The sequence below is a fragment of the Perca flavescens genome, chromosome 4, assembly GCF_004354835.1.
Source record: "Perca flavescens isolate YP-PL-M2 chromosome 4, PFLA_1.0, whole genome shotgun sequence".
In the NCBI taxonomy this organism is placed as follows: domain Eukaryota; kingdom Metazoa; phylum Chordata; class Actinopteri; order Perciformes; family Percidae; genus Perca; species Perca flavescens.
The window spans coordinates 11,867,033-11,885,917 of NC_041334.1; the positions used below are offsets into that span (position 1 = coordinate 11,867,033).

The 18,885-nt window shown below is 40.5% G+C and overlaps 1 protein-coding gene across 4 annotated transcripts in view; it reads left to right on the forward strand.

Moving 5' to 3' along the window:
• rims4 (regulating synaptic membrane exocytosis 4) overlaps positions 1–17,974 on the forward strand; it is a 70,146-nt gene extending 52,172 nt beyond the window's left edge. For all 4 annotated transcript variants that reach the window (XM_028576708.1, XM_028576709.1, XM_028576706.1 and 1 more), the window contains 3 exons: positions 813–914; positions 7,390–7,529; positions 17,676–17,974. In XM_028576708.1, coding sequence (XP_028432509.1) covers positions 813–914; positions 7,390–7,529; positions 17,676–17,894 — 461 coding nt within the window. In that variant the 3' untranslated portion in view covers positions 17,895–17,974. The remainder of the gene's footprint in view (positions 1–812; positions 915–7,389; positions 7,530–17,675) is intronic.
• Positions 17,975–18,885: the final 911 nt, after the last annotated feature.

The following is an 18,885-nucleotide window of genomic DNA, read 5'->3' on the forward strand; positions in this document are numbered from 1 at the left end:
GTCAAGAGTGTATGTTTCCAAAATAAAAATGTCCTATAAGACATACAGCTATGCAGTTTCTTTGTGAGCAATGATTGGTGGTGGAATTGGCTGTGATGCAAAGGGGCACCAGCTAAAATCTTGCCTAGGGCACCAAATTTGTCAGGGCCAGCCTTGGTATGGCTGCACCACCTATCTATTCCGGGATCTACTTTATTTGTATTTCTTTAAACCAATCACATCCGTCCTGGGCGGGGCGAAGCCCCGATTGTTGACCGGCTTTATCCCAGAAATGTGCATCCGTTGAGCCAGACTAGTGTCCGTGCAATTATCAGTGGTAGAGAAATGCTGACTAAGAAAGTCTGTTTTATTTGTATTATTTATTATTTATTGAGCAACCAAATAAATAAACAATGATCTTCTTCCAACAAAAGGTTTAACCTGAGCCAGGCCGTACAACAAAGATAGAAATCACATCCATACATAGTATACAGCTGTTAAAACATAATAAAATGTATGACATACTCGGTATCGGCCAATACTGAAGTTCAGGTATCAGAATCAGTATCTGGGTAGCAAAAAATACTATCGGGCCATCTCTATTCAGAACACCTAAAGAGTTGCTCCTTCAAAATCCTTTAACAATTGATTTACATTAAGACAGATGTGTGCACTATTTAGAAATGTATCTTTTTGCACATGTTATTAATGTGAAAAAAAAAAAAGAATTATAATGTAAAAGCCAGAATTTTGAAGAACTTGATTGAATGATGCACATGTTGACCTCCTCCATCCTCATTGCTAAAGTACACCTGTGTTTTTCTCCCATCCAGGTGACGTAGAGATCGGTCTGATGGAGAGGAACGGGGGTCTGGAGGTGGAGGTAGTCCAGGCCAGAGGACTCACTATGAAACCAGGATCAAAGGGACCTCCAGGTACCACTCTTGTCTGTTCAGTGCTCGATCAAAAGAATCAAAGCTGTGTTTTCTACAGGATGTCACGTTTCCTCAGAAACATCACATGTTCGGAGTCAAAACATAAAATTGATGCAAAAGCTAATCAAGAATATCAGCTCCACTCTCTGTATTTGTCAGTATGGCTCTGTTTAGAAGATTGGTGTAGTCCGGCAACTTTAGTGCACAGAAACTCAAAGGAAGATAATTACCTCTTCTGAAGAGTCCATCATGTCTTTTAATCCTCCGTGTCCTCCCGGGCTACTAGCAACTGCATGGGGGAGGGGTGGGGGCTTGTATCATGTGGACGCGTCAACAGAATTGTTGTCATTACTTAGAATTCCTCATGGGGGGCGACACAGAAACTACGCACCATAGCTTTAAGAGGAATTTGCCTTGGTGGAAGGTGCATACCTAAAAATAAACACATTTAAACAATAACTGTAAAAGAAACAATAGCACAAATAAATAAATAAATATACACAATATAATAATAAGTAACAAAAAAAAAAGGCTCCTGTTCATCAAACGACAAACAGGGGGATGTGGGACCCCTAGGGGGTCCTCAGAGAATCAATGCATGGGGCCTCCAAATTATTGTATTTTTTTTTTCAAAAACTAAAGTCTTAACAGGAATCCAACATATTACTAGCAACTATATATCCCCACTGCTTACTGGCCTATAGGTAAGGTAGTCACCAGCCATCCACAGATGTGTGCCACATGTATGTTTAACATTAAAACCTTGTAATACCTTAGTATTCCATGCACAAAAAAGGTATGTATGAAGGCTTTAGGCCGCCCTAAACATTCTTGTGGGCCCAATTTAATATGCAACTTAATTTTATACAATATATGCGGTAGGGGTTTCCTGCACTGTCTCTCTTTCAGTTAAGGGGTCCTTGTTTTTAAAAATGTTGAAGACCCCTGTCTTAGAACATTGAGGTTCCCACATAACATGAATGCACCACAAGACAGCAAATAGCATCAGCTACACACAAACAGGACAGCCTGCAGCGGACGTGTTGAATCTAGTGGGATACAGCCTCCAAAAACAGTTGTGGTCCTTGACGATATGAAAGATGCATGACTGAAAAAGAGGAAATGGTGTTTTCTGTGTTCAGGGAGTTAACACACACAGCAGAGGGAGATGATCCGCTAAATAAGTAAGATCTACATTTGTCTCTGCTAATGCTGTAGTGAAACACGTCGCATGTTGCTGTGACTTTGAATGCTGCTCTGTAGTATCTGTGCGGTTAAAAAAAAAGTCTTTCTGAGTGTGTTTTAACAAATCAAGAAATAGTTTGCCAGCTATAATGCCATGAGATTGAAAACAGATCAGCGCAGATAGAACGTTCTGTGTCACATTGTTCGGACATACACAGATCTTTAGAAACAATGAGGTCATGAATCCAGAAATATCCCCAGTGCAAGCGAGAAATGTTTAAAGGAACACGCCGACTTATTGGGAATTTAGCTTATTCACCGTAACCCCCAGAGTTAGACAAGTCCATACAAACCCTTCTCATCTCCGTGCGTGCTGTAAAGCTGTCTGACGGCTCCAGCGGCATCAGGCCAGCACAGAACATGCAGGTGAATGGTTCCAGTAATCCTACTGCTCCGAATAAGTGACAAAATAACGCCAACCTGTTCCTATTTACATGTTGTGATTTATAAAGTCAAAGCGTGTACAAAAAACAACGTAACATGAGACACAGCCGTCTTCTAACTGTAAACAAACCGGGAACTATATTCTCAGGCGGAAGAATATAGTACTTGGGCGGAGTGATATGCTCACAGCAAGCCTGTCTGAGAATATAGTTCCCGGTTTGTTTACTGTTAGAAGATGGCTGTGTCTCATGTTACGTTGTTTTTTGTACACGCTGTGACTATACAAATCACAACATGTAAATAGGAACATGTTGGCGTTATTTTGTCACTTTTGTCACAATTCAGAGCAGTTGGCTAGTTGGAACCAGTTACCTGCAGGATCTGTGCTGGGCTAAGCTAATGCTGGAACCGTCAGGCAGCGTTACAGCACGCACGGAGATGAGAAGGGTATGTATGGACTTGTCTTACTCTGGGGGTTACGGTGAATAAGCTTAAATCCCAATAAGTTGGCGTGTTCCTTTAACCTGTAGTATTACCTGGTGACCTCTAGACAATTTGTCATTTCAAAATTCCCCTGCAAATGACCTACCATATTTCGCCGAACACCGAGGTCCTGTGATAATATTAGTCCCGTGTGAACATTGTCTGTGATTTGGCAGTGTCGTATATCATTTTATCAAGGTTGTTGTTTCCTGTGCACCTTTTTAACCCTCTCGCAAAGATGGATATGGGGTGGCGGGGGGCTGAGGACGCCGCCTTTCATGGCCAACCTAGTCTGGAGAACTGCCCGACCGGAGACATCTGTCTCGAGTCAACATGCTCCCCGCAGCTTCGTCCGAGGGCAGACGGTGGTTCTGTGTGGGTGTCGTCGTTAACGTGATCCTGTTTGAATTGATCTAAAATGAAAACCATAACAGCTAGAGCATTCCTTCTTTTTGCAGCAGAAAGCTAAGGCTTCTGTCTTTCGCGGGATCGCGTTGTACGCTCGTGCTGACGTCATTGTGTTACGCCACATCCGGTGCAAAACCGCACGTTACAATTTATATTGCAGGTAAAACCATCAAAATGCCTTTACACTCTGCTCATTAAAAATGAGCATATCTCATCTCAAAATTTGCATAGTTCACATATTTTGTTTATGTTCCTAAATTTTTAAATATTTTGGATCATATGTGTTGTGTGTTTATTTAGTCAAATTTGAGTAAAAAAGAAAACACAGGTCCGATTTTTGAATTTTTTTTAATTTATGACATAATTTGAATACCTTATTAATTGTTATGGTATATTGACTTACATAACCTTTTAGCTTATAGGCAGTCCTTCCAGAAAACTGCTGAGTTTTTTTTGTGCTTGTTGCGGGCAAAAATCCTTGATTATGCAGCACGTTTTCTTAAAAAATGCGATGGAATATGCAGGATATTTATGCAATTTTATGCGATGAAATTGCGAGAACTAGCAAAAAATTGCAGGAACTTGCAAAAACTGCGGTTTGATGAAAAGGAGAAAAAAAGTGATTTCCCCAAACACCCTGCTTTTCGATGTTCACGTCGCGTAATTACGTCACTTCCTAACGTTCCCATGGCAACAGGGGAAAATGTTTTGCAACGAAAATGCGGGGATTATGAAATCTTCTATATTCTTTTAAAGGAACCCTGGTGTGATAGAGACCATTAGCAGCTCATGGACTTGCTTGGACTTGCATGCTGTGAAATCAATCGCATATGTGCACATGCACGTGGGTAACATGTTATTTCACGTTATTAATTCCACTGATTGACAGGTGTGCCAAGAAACACAGCAATGCACCATCAAAGGCAGGGGGGAAGAATACTGCTAGCAGGAAAAGCAGCTTTGATATGTTTTATGAAATGCATCCAACACGTTTGTTAGACCTCAAGGATATACACAATGTGTTTGGTAAGAAACGCCGATTATTAACGTAAAGTTTGCTTGTTTATAAGACGACTCCAGAGGGCATCTTTAATGTTAAAATATGATTTCTGTCTTTTTCTGTATAAATGTCCTTTTATTCCCTAAATGCTGCTTCAAAACCCTCCACACAATGCCAGGACTATCACTTAACTGAATACTAAAACCCTGTAATTGTATGTATGTATTTATTTATTATAATTACATTATAATCTTGACATTTAAATTAAAGTTCTTATTGGCATTGATGTTATATTGATATTGGCTAACTGCGCCGTATCATGTGTTTGTAATAGAAGTAGAATGTAATCTCCGTTAACTACAGCCCCCGTCACAGGTGCCATAGTCTAGTAGGCCACGACGTTCCACTTCCAGGATTGTACCGTTGCCGCCGGAAATTCCGCCGGATTTCATTCTTTTCGGCCGGATGTCCGTTACCTTCCGCTTTCTTTGTGTTGGAATTCTAAACTCCGGTGGATGTCAGATCTCTGCAGGGTAAATCCAGACAGCTGGCTAGACTATCTGTCCAATCAGAGTTTTCTGTTGCCCGACTAAGACAACAACAACAAACGTACACATGTTCCACCAAAACAAGTTCCTTCCCGAGGCTATTTTGCAGAGGCGCCGTTGCTCTGCCTGGTGGTTAGCGCCTCCCAAGAAATGCCAATAAACCAGAGCACGTTTTTTTCTTCCATGCCGGAATGCTGTGTGGACTAGCCAGACCCTCCTTTGCAGCGCTGTGGAGGAAAGTCTGGCAATGCGAGACTATTCAGTCGCAAATCTACAGCCCACTCCAAGGGGTTTCAGCTTCCTGCATCATTGCACCTGAAATATATACAAAATCTAAATGTACTTGAAGAGCTGTTAATAAGTTGGCTGCAAAGCAGTAAATCACCCGAGCACTAAATTCTTGAAGCGAACAATCAGCTTTGATTAATCGGATCAGTTAACCTTTATCTCTTTTTTTACTGTGTTAAGATAGGATAATCCTTTATTGATCCCCTAACTGGAAATGCAGGTGTTGCAGCAGCACAAGACAGAAATGAGTACAGATAGAGAAGTACAAAATAAAATAAAAAATATGAATAAATCAAAACAAAAACAAATGAATCATATGTGCCTGTTATAGGAAATAGAAACAGGACTAGCTGTTCTTTTATTTTTTTCATTTTGCAGCATGTTGGATTACGTAACAACAAACTATTAACTCTGATTGTGGCTCCCCTCTGTGGTTGCATAATATTAAACCAGCAATTGATCCTAATTGCATAAGAAAGATAGGAGAAAACAGCGTCTGCAAATAAGGAATTACAAAAGCTAACAAAAACTGTGAGAAAGACACCGATAAAAGAGAAGAGGACCATAAACAGTGTTGCCAGGGTCTGATCTTTAATCTTATCACATACTGTAACATACAAAGGCTTAGGTGTGTGTGTGTGTGTGTGTGTGTGTGTGTGTGTGTGTGTGTGTGTGTGTGTGTGTGTGTGTGTGTGCTTGTGGGCTTGTTTAAATATATACGTGGGGTCCAAAAACAAGGAGTCCAGTATACTTGTGTTGTCCCGACAGCTTTGTGGGGCCAAAATGCTGGACCCCGCAAGTTTAAAGGGACGTTTTAGTGTTAAGACTTGGTTTTAGGATTAGGGTTAGAATTAGGTTATGGTTAGGGTGAGGGTAAGGGTTAAGGTTAGGCATTTAGTTGTGATGGTTAAGGTTAGGGTAAGGGGCTAGGGAATGCATTATGTCAATGACGGGTCCCCACAAAGATAGTGCCACAAACCTGTGTGTGTGTGTGTGTGTGTGTGTGTGTGTGTGTTTGTGTGCGTGCGTGCGGGTCAGTCAAAATCAGAAGTTTAACCTATTATATAATTTTGGCTTTTGTCACCTGGCAACAAAGTTTCACTCCAGGGCATACAATTATACCTATAAGTAGGGCTGGGCAATATATCAATATTACATCTATATTGTGATATGACACCAGATATCGTCTTAGATTTCGGATTTTGTAATATCGTTATATGGTAAGTGGTGTTTTTTCCTGGTTTTTAGGCTGCATTACAGTAACGTCATGTACTTTTCTGAACTAACCAGCCTGTTCTTGCTGCTCTATTATTTGTCTTTCCCCACATAGTCATTATATTTAAATAATAGATGATTGTTTATCTAAAATCCAATTGTGAAAATATGAAAGCATCAATTGTCAACCCTACAATATCGCCGCAATATCGACATCGAGGTATTTGGTCAATAATATCGGGATACCTAATTTTCTCCATATTGCCCAGCCCTTCTTACAAGTACATATGTATAAGTATGCTGTATTTCTTCTTTAAAGCTGTTTCACGTGTGGTGCAGAACTGTAGTATGAAAATGCCCAAAAAAAAGTAGAGAGGGCTGTACTCTCTCCATTGCACAGACTCTGGTGATGACAACAAAATGTTATTGTTTTTACTTATTCTGTTCTGTTTTCTTGAGGACTTTATTGATTGAGTCCTTTTTTGCACACAGAAAACCAGAAAAACTGTTGGTTACAAATTAGCTTTTTTTGAATGAATTTTCCACAGTGCAACACAATTCCCTCTACTCTACTCTGCCTTTGTCTACTCTACTCGACTGAACTCTGCGAAACTCTAGGCAACGATGGGCTTGATGAGCTAGCGCTAACACTAGCGAGCTAATCTGCAAGCAGGTTTACTCCCAACATCTTCACACCTAAACCTCTTAATAGGTTGATTTCCAAAAACTCCCAAAACGACACATACGAACGTTCTATTTACTGATGCACAGTGGCGGTTTAATCATGTGACCACTCTATTTAACGTATCGGGCGCAGTTTTAAACACGTAGTTAACGTTGGGAAACAGAACAGGTTACGTGTGAGGGAGTTCACGTTTGACTTTTCTGTCTGCTGTCGTTCCAGCGGCCTACATCAAAGTTTACCTCCTGGAGAACGGGATCTGTGTGGCCAAGAAGAAGACCAAGTCAGTGAGGAAGTCTCTGGATCCTCTCTACAACCAGGTCCTGGTCTTCTCTGAAAGCCCACAGGGGAAAGTGGTGCAGGTGAGATACACCATCATGGCTAACTGATTCACAACCCAGGCAAACCAGCAAATAGTATTAAATGAAAGAGACATTACACTTGTTTTCAGCTTCTACAGTTTGTTTCACGCTGTTTACTTTCAAAACAACCAAGAGAAGGATGAGATAGCAAATGTATTTTAAAAGATGGAAACCACTTACAATATCCTTTATTGCCTTGAACCCTGAAACCTGACTCAGTTAACACTAGAAGTGCCGGAATTCCATAACTACTACAATTGCCGTGAGCGGTCATTTTGACCCCCAGATTCCAAACTAGAATCTCTCATGATAAATACCCAATTGGGATATTAATGCAGGTATTGTGTTAATATATCATTAGAAATCTCTTTAGAGTTAAATTATATATTTGAGTAGTAATAGGCTGTTTCAATAATTCATATCATGGTATAGTAAACTGTAATTATTTCATACATTCATATTCCGAAAAATATGTTCAACTAAACTCATTACAGCCAAAATAACAATTAAAAGTATCTTATTTGAACATTTATAACCTAACCTGGCACTGCCTCCGTTTTGACATCTGCTGTGGTGCGCTTGCCATCCATGCCGTATTTATTGTAGTAGCCTACATTACCGACTCTGGCTTTGCCTTGGGCCCATCGGTGATGCCCACACTTGTAACTCAAGACCGCTAGTGACGTTTCTCTGACAGAGATGATGATAGTTACTAGGCAATCAAAATGCATCTTCAGTTTGAATCCAGCCTTATAACATGCACAATGACAAAGCAAACGGGCTAATGTTAAGCAGGATCTAATGTGTACCATGTTCACCGTCTTAGTTTACCCTTGTTTTATTTGCTAACTAGCACTCAACACAAAGTACAGCTGAGGCTGTTGGGAATGTCATTAGGTTTCCAGGTAAAGTACTGAAGAAACATTTGACCTGACTGCTAGATCAAACATCAGGTGATCAACAAAATGATTGCAATTCACCCTGAGGGGCACATATGAATATGTGTACCAAATGTCATGGCAATCCATCCAATAGTTTTAAAGACATTTCACCCCAAACCCCCGAATGTGAACCTCATTATAGGACTTTGTGCCAATCCAACCGGTAGACGTTGACATACATAGGCTTTCACACAGGAAACAGATGTTCCTCTCCTTTGTACTACTTAAGTAGTACAAAGTACTACTTAAAAAAGGTTTTAATCCAAACTACAAACATTTTTACTAATCTTAACTTTTTGTTTTGGTGCCTATACTTAACTGTCATCTCGCTGTCTCACGGTCACCTTTTGGTGGCTAAACTTAACTGTTCAAACAATATTGGTATTATTCAACTATTCAATGACATTCATACTAGTTAAACCCATTCCCACTTTTTCAACTATTCTCACTACTTCACCTTCTTCTTACACATTCAAGCCAGCAATGCAGTGTGGCGTCAGCCTTTCAACATACAGCATTCACCGCCATTCTTCAGAAATTGCATTCTCTAGTTAGTATTAATCTTCTGGGGAACATGCATGCCTGCACAAAATGCAATGGCAATCCATCCAATATTTTTCCAGATACTTCAGTCTGAATCAAAGTGGTGGACGGACCGACAGCCAAGGCATTGCCATCCATAGATAGATAAAAGTTAATTCACAACACCAATCACATACCAGTCCCACCACATCATAAAATAGGAAGAAAATGACTTTCACCAGGATCATGCGTATTGATGAGTGTATGTTAGAAAAATCGCTCCCGGCTGTCTTTTCGTGAGTATGTAGAAAATGTTGAGGAGCTGTAGAGGAGACGCAGCGAGAGGAGGCTGGGAGGAATAGCTTGACATTTACAGTGAGCATCTGACCTGAGGGACCATGGAGGCCGTTGGGGCTGATTTTGTTCTTTCAGTTGTTTGAGCTTCAGCTGCTCTCAGGAACAAATATGCCACAAAAGACCAACTGAGAGCGTCCTTCTCTCCAGGTCGTTCTAGTCTCCTTCCATCATTTTCTTCTCTCTCCTTCAATCTTTATTTCATTCCATCCTTTCCTACTTTGTCTCGCGTCCTTTATAATATTTCCATGTTAATTAAAGAGCCCCTATTATACTCCTTTTCAGCGTCATATTTGTACTCCTAGGGTCTACTAGAATAGGTTTACATGCTTTGATGTTCAGAAAAAAAACATTTTATGTTTCTCATACAGTCCAATGCTGCCTGAAACACTCTTTCTGAGCTCTTGAAAAAGCCCAGTCTTCTCCGATTGGTCAGCTGGCCCACTCTGATGTGATTGGTCAACCAAATTCAAACAAGCCAATGGGCTGAGCTTGCTCAGGCAGCATCTATGGTAAGGGTGTCAAACTCAATTTCACTAAGGAAAATTTCACCAGACTGGAAAATGAGAATCACATTAAGGGCCAGACATGTATGTATAAATATTTTGACTGCATTATTGCATGTCGCATATAGCTTTCTCCCTTAGAGTTTGGGCCACGTAAAGCCCCCAAAAAGTCAGAAAAAAAGTTGCTTAGCCATCATAGAAAAAAGTGCCAATATTGTCTAGAAAAGCACCACAAACGTCAGAGAAAGGGGCAAAAAAATCGGAAAAAGTGCCTATAGCATTGAAAAAAGCACCAAAAGTGGGTCAAATTTATTGTGAACCTATATTGAAATGCGTGCCGGATCAAAATCGTCAAACGGCCAGATTTGGCCGTCGGGCCTTGAGTTTGACACATGTGACCTATGGGAGCACTGATGAAAAACTGTGCTGACATTCTCAGTCAGTGTCATCACTAATTGTGGAATTTCAAACAGGAATGTGGGCGAGGCGTTTCAGGCAGTTGATAAAAAGGGCTGTCTGTGTACTTAAAACATCGACTACATACACAACAAGCTATATAACACACTAAAAGACGGGGGAAATCCAATAAAGCATAATAGGGGATCTTTAATTATTCCTTTCTTATATGTTGTATGTTGTTGTATTTCTTCTTTCTTTCTTAATGTAATGGTTAAATAAGGTGTCGTAACACCAACAAGCCCGTCCGTTATAACTTGTGTGTGTGTGTGGCAGGTTTCCTCAGTAATCAGCAGGTGGAAACAGCGGTGTGTTTTCAGTGGAGAGGCCTGCAGCTCTGCTGCTCCGGTCGCTGTGTAATTAGGCACTAAACGCCTCCCTCTTAATTATCTGCTGTCTGCGTCGCTGTGTCCTCCGAGTTTCATCAAACTCATTCACAGTTGATAACGAAAATCGCTGAAATCAGCAGTGCTTTACAATTTCTCACTTCCTGATTTAGCAAAGCAGAGCACTGCCTAAGTGCACGCACTAAAAATTCATTCAGAATCCTTCCTCAACTGACTCCATGACTGACTCTGTTTTTTTTTCAGCTTTACAAAGCACATGCACATCATGATTGTATACACGTTTATTTAAATGTCTATGTTGTGTGGTTTTTTTGTCACATTGTATTCTGACATCACATTTACTTTAGATGTGGCGAATTTAGGTTGCAGGTTGTACATGCCTTTACTGTATTGTTGGTGCATGACAAAAGTACGGGCAACTGCATACAATTATCTCATACTATTTATATCAGGGGAGTTAAAGCTATATATTAATTATTCTATATTCTATATCAATTAACGTCCGTTACATTCAAACCATTTCCAAATGAGTTGATACAAAGCTAATTAAGCCTATCAGCTCCACAAAACTCTCTCTGTTTTTCTCAGTATGGCAATGTTTACGAAATGGTGTGGTCCGGCGACTTTCACACGCAGAAGCTCGAGTGATGTGTTTTACGTAACTGCTGAGAAAGGATAATAGCAGCGTTCAGCTTAGTCCATCATGTGTTTTTTAATCCTACACATCCTCCTTGATTTGACAGGGTAATACGCTACTAGCAACTGCATGTAGGAGAGGTGGGGGTGGTGCGCGATCACCGAAAGCTTATGTCATGTGGATGCTCTGACAGTGTTGTTGTTGTTGTTACTTAGAATTCCCAATGGGGGCGACAGAAACTACACACTATAGCTTTAAAGTGCCCTTATTATGCTCATTTTCAGGTTCATAATTGTATTTTGAGAAAACACCATATTTTTGTTGCACTGCACATTGCTGCAGCTCCTCTTTTCACCCTGTGTGTTCAGGTCTCTGTTTTAGCTATAGAGTTAGGCATCACACTTCTATCCCATCTTTGTTGGGAGTCGCACATGGGCAGTAGCTAGGTACTGTGGAGTAGCTAGGTACTGGGCTACTAGCAAGAAGCTAACGCTGCTAGCGGTTAGCCACCTTGTTCTCAATGGCAAAACACTGCTACAACACACACGAGTTCACCCTAATCTACAAAAGAAATTGTATAGAACTACTTACATGTCCCTGTTCTGCAGGTATTCCACGCAAAGTTGGAAGTGCGCCCTCGTTTAGAAGAAGTCTCCCGGCTAATCCTGCCTTGTACTGACCGAACTTGGAGAACCAGCTAGCTGATGTGGTATTAGCTAAAGTGGTTAGCACACACCAAATGTATCGCCCGATGACGTAGACAAACCTTGCCGATTTTGACCAGCTCACCCAGAGACTGAAGGCAGGATAGATTCAGAAACCCATATCTCGCAAACACAGACAAACATCGACAAATAGCTTAGACCGGTTGTAAATGGAAGCAGGAGTTATTTGCATTCAAGTCAGCGCCTTATGTGTCATTGTTTGAAATTGGAGCTTACATAAGTCAAAGTTGTTTTTTTTCGATATTTTGTCTATATTGAGCAAGTCACACATGCCGTTGGGACAGGAGTGTGTGTATTGGTTTTGAAGGTTACAGGTTTGATCCTGTGTGTTCCGTGACGAGGCTGCTCTCATTCTCTCTGACGACGTTTTTATTCCATACGCTACGGAGTGTTTGGTTTGGGGTTTTCTGGGGTTAGTGCAAGCTAAATGTCAGCTTATCCTGATTCCTGTGCTCGTCTCTGAATGCATTTAGATGCAAAAGATCTCCATTGGGTTGTTATTTAAACATGAACTGTTATTTACATAGGCTTTATTTTGGTAATAACCATTGTTGCAAAATTAAGTACATAACAAGAGATTAGAGTTTAAACAAATAATGTCGACTAACAATAAGAAAAAATAATAACAGCTCATAACAGTTAGAATATATTTCCCTTAAAGATGCAGTAGATAAGACTAACTTTGTCATATTTGCTGAAACTGTGTTTGAATAGAACTACATGAAGCAGGTAATAAAAAGGCGGGGAGGGGCTTAGGAGACCATTTGGGACTTCACTGCTCATGCACTCACATTCATTCTCCCTTGTGGGGGGAGGGGCTTAGGAGACCGTTTTGGACTTAAGCAGAAAGGGGGGAGGGACTGAGAAGTTGTCGATGTTCAAATTCTTTGGCTAAGTCCTGGATCTTGGCAATCCTACCTACAGCTCCTTTAACGTGTGACAGCAGTTGATATATTTTTCAGCTAATGCTGCATTTTTTCACTGTCCACATAAATATGCGGTTTTTCAGACCAGGGAAAAGTAGCAAATCCAGGATTTTTTGTATTTTTCTCACAATGTTATCGCTCTCTCTCTCTCTTTACCATCATTCTTTATTATTCTGTCTCTTCTAACCAGGGGGAGTTTCTGAAGTCGAAAAACTGCGAGTGGCTCAGATGGAGACATGCTGGGCATTTGAAGTAATCTCTCTATCTGATTCTATACCTGAGGGCTCAGTCACACCAGCATTTATAACAGTGACATATCTGGCCGATATCAATCCATTTAAAGGGAATCAATAGATCCCCAAGGCGAGGTAAACCTGTGCAGTGCTTTTGACACCTGAATTTCCATCATTGATCAATTGCAAGCCGTCTTGTGTTGCACCCTGAAGTAGTCATTCGTACACAAAGCATCCAGCATCACCTACATTACAGAAGAATGTTGCAACCTAGTTTTGCATTGCCATTTCTTCATAAACCTGTAAATGGAGGCATTGTTAAGTTGAAACAGGAAATGGCCTTAAAAGAACTGGGGTCTCATTTATAAACGTGGCTTACGCACAAAACGGGGCTGAAAATGTGCGTACGCCATTTCCCACGCAAAGGTTGTGATTTATAAAAAAACAAACTTGACGGGAGAATGTGCGGTCCTCCACGCAAACTCTGACCCATGCGTACGTACATTTTGGAGACAAAATAGGAATTGGCGACGCAGATGGTGAGGTGGTGAACTGAAGTCAGACTGCAGAAAGTAGGCCTACATGTGGGAATATTACTCTTAATATGTTTAAGTATTAAAAAATAATGCCTCACGCACATTTCTTCACACCATATGAAGATTAAATCCAGCAGTGTTATTTGCGCTTGTACTGAGTGATAATTGTTCCATAAACACCTCAAACTCAAATCTTAAATAAAAACTCATTCTTAATATTTAATCGGCGCTGTCTCACCGTCACATTGTCCGCTACGGAACGCAGGAGTAGGAGATGGCCCGACTGCATGGAATACAGGATAGCATAAAATACCCTACCATTAGATAACTGCACAACACAGTGTAAATAACTAAATATCTGTCTTTAAAACTGTGCAAATATCATCAAATGTCAAAGTCTGGAAATACAGCCGTTAAGCTCTCGCGCAATCTTTACGCTCTATGTCCTTGTTATCAGTCTAAAATGTAATACTGTTTATAACAAACCCTGCATGAAGAAAAGTGTGTTTGCCTATTACATTTTGATTTCAAATTGTATCTCGGGGTGGGGGATACCACTAGTTGTTGCTGTGATTTTAGCAAGGTGTTAACAATCACAAGTTGTTGTAGACTAAACATATAAATACTGCGGTGAACCCGTGTGTAATGCTGCATGATGGCACTGCTGGCCCTGCAGGAGGACAGCAATGGAAGAATCAGGAGAAAAAGAGACTTCAGGGACCATGACGATTCCCTAATGTAGCTGTAATAGTAATATAGCTGCGCTCTTGGATATATTTACTGAATTGGGTCCAGTAGAGAGGGCAACGCGCCGGAACCGTGCCATCCCGGTCCAAATACAGGTCCTCGCCAGCTGACAGCTAAGTGTTTTTTAAAATAAATATTATATATAACCTTCAACTTCATCACTAAGGCTTGTTTGGATATAATATATAGTTCTGTTAAATCTTATTATATATGTCTGGTATATCGAAGCTGTCCCCGAGTGCCGTAATGCCTGCTGATTTGGAAAATGTTATTAATAAAAGTAGTCTATAGAGCCGGTTTCCATACGCTGTGCGACAACAGGCCGGAATTATAATTAAATTGGCAGCAATTCCCAAGAGTCTTTTTTTTGTTTGTTTGTTTTCTCCGCCAATCGTCATGATTCGGGATGTTTCGGTGTAACAAAGAACAACTGCCAGGGTCATTAACATACTGATCAGCATTCACGAGGTGCTTTACATTGACTATTTATGGTTAAAAATGGGCGTATACAGGGCGGGATAAGAGGCTGATCCACGTACGCACACTTGTAGTAAATCTGTGATTTATAAAGTTTTATAAATCTGACTTTTTTCCGCCATACGCTAATTTGGGCTTTTGGGCGCATGTACACTTATAGTAAGGATCCTACGCACAGTTTTATAAATGAGACCCCTGAACATCTAGAATATGATTGTCTGTGATGGTTCTTTATCATCCAGGTCATAATTTTCTAAGGAAGGGCAACAGGGACTCAGTTTACGGTTCTCGAAGACATTTTGTCTCTCATCTGAGAGTCTTCTTTGGTTCTGCCTGAACGGTAGGGAAACGGTAGTTGTCAAGATGATTGATACTTTGTACTTTAGTACTCCCGGCTGTTTTAAAGACAGCTGTTATGGTCCTTGGAGACAATCGAGGCCAAGTCTTGAGTGACCATTGTTGGCATTCTCACATGATGCCAAGTGTGAGCGTTTGTTTGGTTTCCTTGGAAGATATGAAAGGACAGCATTGGAATTGGGGGAGAAGTGGCGTCACAGACCTCCTCCACTGTTCCTCCACGTTTTCTCTGTCCAGGTGTAACTGGCTTCCTTGTCACCTCTTTCAAACCATCTCTCTTCTCTGTCTAAAATATGTACCTGGTGGTTCTCAAAAGAGTGTCCCTTATCCTTCGGATGAAAGTAACCTGCTGAGTCTTGAGTTTTGTGTCAAGGTTGTTTTTGTTTCCCCAGTATACATGTGCATTATATTGAACATCATTGTACGCTACAGTATATCCAAGCTACGACAAACGGCCCCAGACCAAAAGTACACTAAAGGACTTTTGACCATATTGTGTATTTTGCAAGAATGTCCAAATTCATTTTGCTGTCCCATTTTCAGAGCACTTCCTTTGAATTCAAGTCCATCCATCCATTGTCTGTATTCACTTATTCTCACTTCAATGCAACATGCTGGGTATTGTTTTTTGTCAAATCCCTTTTTGTCTTTTCATCAACACCTGCATTGTGTGTGTGTGTGTGTGTGTGTGTGTGTGTGTGTGTGTGTGTGTGTGTGTGTGTGTGTGTTTGTTTGTGAGTTCCACTCTCTAGAAAGTGGACCAGGAAAGGATCTAGGACACTTTATTTCTCATTGTCCATAATAACACTCCAGCCATTTTCTCTTGTGCTACCATGCATTTCTCCTTTTCCCAAATCTCTCTCTCTTCTAAGTTGTAGTGGTTGAGGTCAGGATCTAGTTTTGAGAGCTGATCGCGGGCAGACAGAAAGAGATTTCCATTTATTTATTTTTTGAAGACAGAGGGATTCGATTTAAGCTGATTTGGCCTCTGGGTCTTTGTAAAAATCACATGCAGACACACACATTCATATATATATCAAACCAATTGGTATGCTGGCATGCTCAGACACACAAGACTGCCACACGAGCAGACAAAAGCACAAAGACAGATATTGATTATTTTGTCCGCCGCTTGACAAGATGTGGGGCCATCTGAGATGAGCCCTGATGTTACCAGTATGTCAGCGGACAGAGGACACCTAAAGTACAAACACACACACTCACACACATTTCTAAGCAGATACCACCATCATCTCCTCCTCTATCCCTCGCTCACTCCCTTACACACACAATCCCTCTTCATTTACTTTAAAGGTCCAGTGTGTAACGTGTTTAGTTGTTCATTATTAAAATCTGTGTCTTTCTGGTCCTCCATTACCTCCAGGGTGCTTTCTGTGCACGATTCAAGCCATACTTATGCACTAAATCCCTTGAAATAAATTGATTTCTCTTCATTGGGCTGGAAACATTTATAGCTGTAGACAGAACATTGCTGATCATTACCTTCCATTCAAGATTATGTGATATCCATGAGAATATGTGAATATTAAGATAGATTGAAAATAGACTGTGAAGTGCAACGTTACATTTTTCCACTGTCAGGTAAAACTGCATGTTTCACAGACTACGTACAGTAGGCTTTTGTTGTTTGCAAGATTGACTTTAAAAAAAGGAACTACCATCACTTACATTTAAATATATAAATATATATAAAACATATGTAAATGCAGATCATGAGTTCAGTCATCATTATACTTTTTTTAATTAATTATGGTGGCAGTAAAGTAAACAGGGAAAAGGAAACTTAAAGTTAAATACTGTGCTCATTTTCAAGATTATGTCGTATTTTGGGGCTTCTACTAGAACATGTTCTAATGTTCAAAAAACACATTATTTTTCTGAATATACCTGTAATTACATTGTGTCTGAAATGCTCCGTTTTAGCGCCTGATCGATTCACTTTTTTCAATCATGTCAGTGATTATTTTTGTAGCACACTTGGTGTAAAAGGTGTGGATTTTGAAGTCTATTTTCTTAGTGTGAAGACAGGTTTGAAATAAAGCTGAAAGACAGCTCACTTTTTTCCCACTTTGATTATTAAGTGTTGCAGGGACATGCAATTAACATTTACATGATATGCATGAGTTATGCATACGAACCAGTTCCCTTTTTGCATAGAAAAAAATACAAATATGACACATAAGACACTACAGAAAATAACAAAATGACAGTAGGTAAATAACATGAATCAATTTTGAAGAAAGCACACTTTCTTATTATGTGTAATAACTGTACTACGACATATAAACCGCAGAAATGCAAAACTGAATTGAACATATACTTTCTTCCTCCTAATTTATATCTTGCCACCCTCTTCCGCAGGTGATCGTTTGGGGCAACTATGGACGGATGGACCGCAAATGCTTCATGGGCGTAGCTCGAATCCTGTTGGAGGAGTTGGACCTCAGCACAATGGTGATTGGCTGGTACAAGCTCTTCCCTACCTCCTCCATGGTGGACCCAACGATGGCGCCGCTCATCCGCCACTCCTCCCAGATGTCCCTGGAGAGCACCATTGGGCCCTGTTGTGAGCGATCCTAAGACTCGAGAAAAATATATAGATCTGTTGTTGCGACGCAGATGCCATTGCTGTCTCAACCAAATCCTAAGACACATTTTTATTTAGTCTGTAGCCCAGCGCCTGGGTCACCCAGGTAGTACTGCGCCTGGAGCAGGTAGGTGTTCAGTATCTTACTTAAGGGCACTTCAACAGGTCTAACCACACTGAACCACTCCCCTTATTTGGGAAATGAATTTACTAACTAGTAGGTCATTTTGGCACTCATTGGAAATACTGTACTTTCATTCTTTTGATATTGTATCAAACAGTTTCCCGAGACTCACAGGAAGCACATTTATTTTGTTGTTGCAACCGACCGGACCGCCTCTCAGACTCACAGGAAAATGTTGCTCTCTTCAGATCTGTTTGAGGAGAAAACAAAAACCTACTTAATGAGGATACTTCAAAGGAGGCCTCGGCTGCCGACATTGATCACATCCTATTGGGACCACAACACACTGCGGGCTCAGCTTTTGCTTCTGCTATGCGCCTTCACAGCCTACATTCGATTCTCGTTCCCAGGACTCCCTGTTGTCTTTCTGCCTCCTCATTAAGGGGCTGGACAGCTCCTGAGTGTTATCTGTCCATCCACGCGTCTGGAGCGAAAGTGAGACTGTCCTCAGACTGTTTGAGACACCAGCCTCCCATTTTGCAGGAGCATGAGGACAGCAGATTGTAGGTGAATGGATCTGTGCACAGCAGGAGTACAGAGGACTTTTAAAAAAAAATAATTATTTATATATATATATATATATATATATATATATATATATATATATATATATATATATATATATAGCTATGTATAGCCTATTTGTTGTAACCAAACAAGACATCTTGGTTTTAAACACTCTGACTCAAGCTGTTTTTGGTTTTTGTGTCACACATTTGGCCCTTCAATGTTCAGTTCATTTGGTACTATGTGACTGTGAGTGGAGGCATTAATGAAAGTCCCTTTCATCTCCTGGAAGG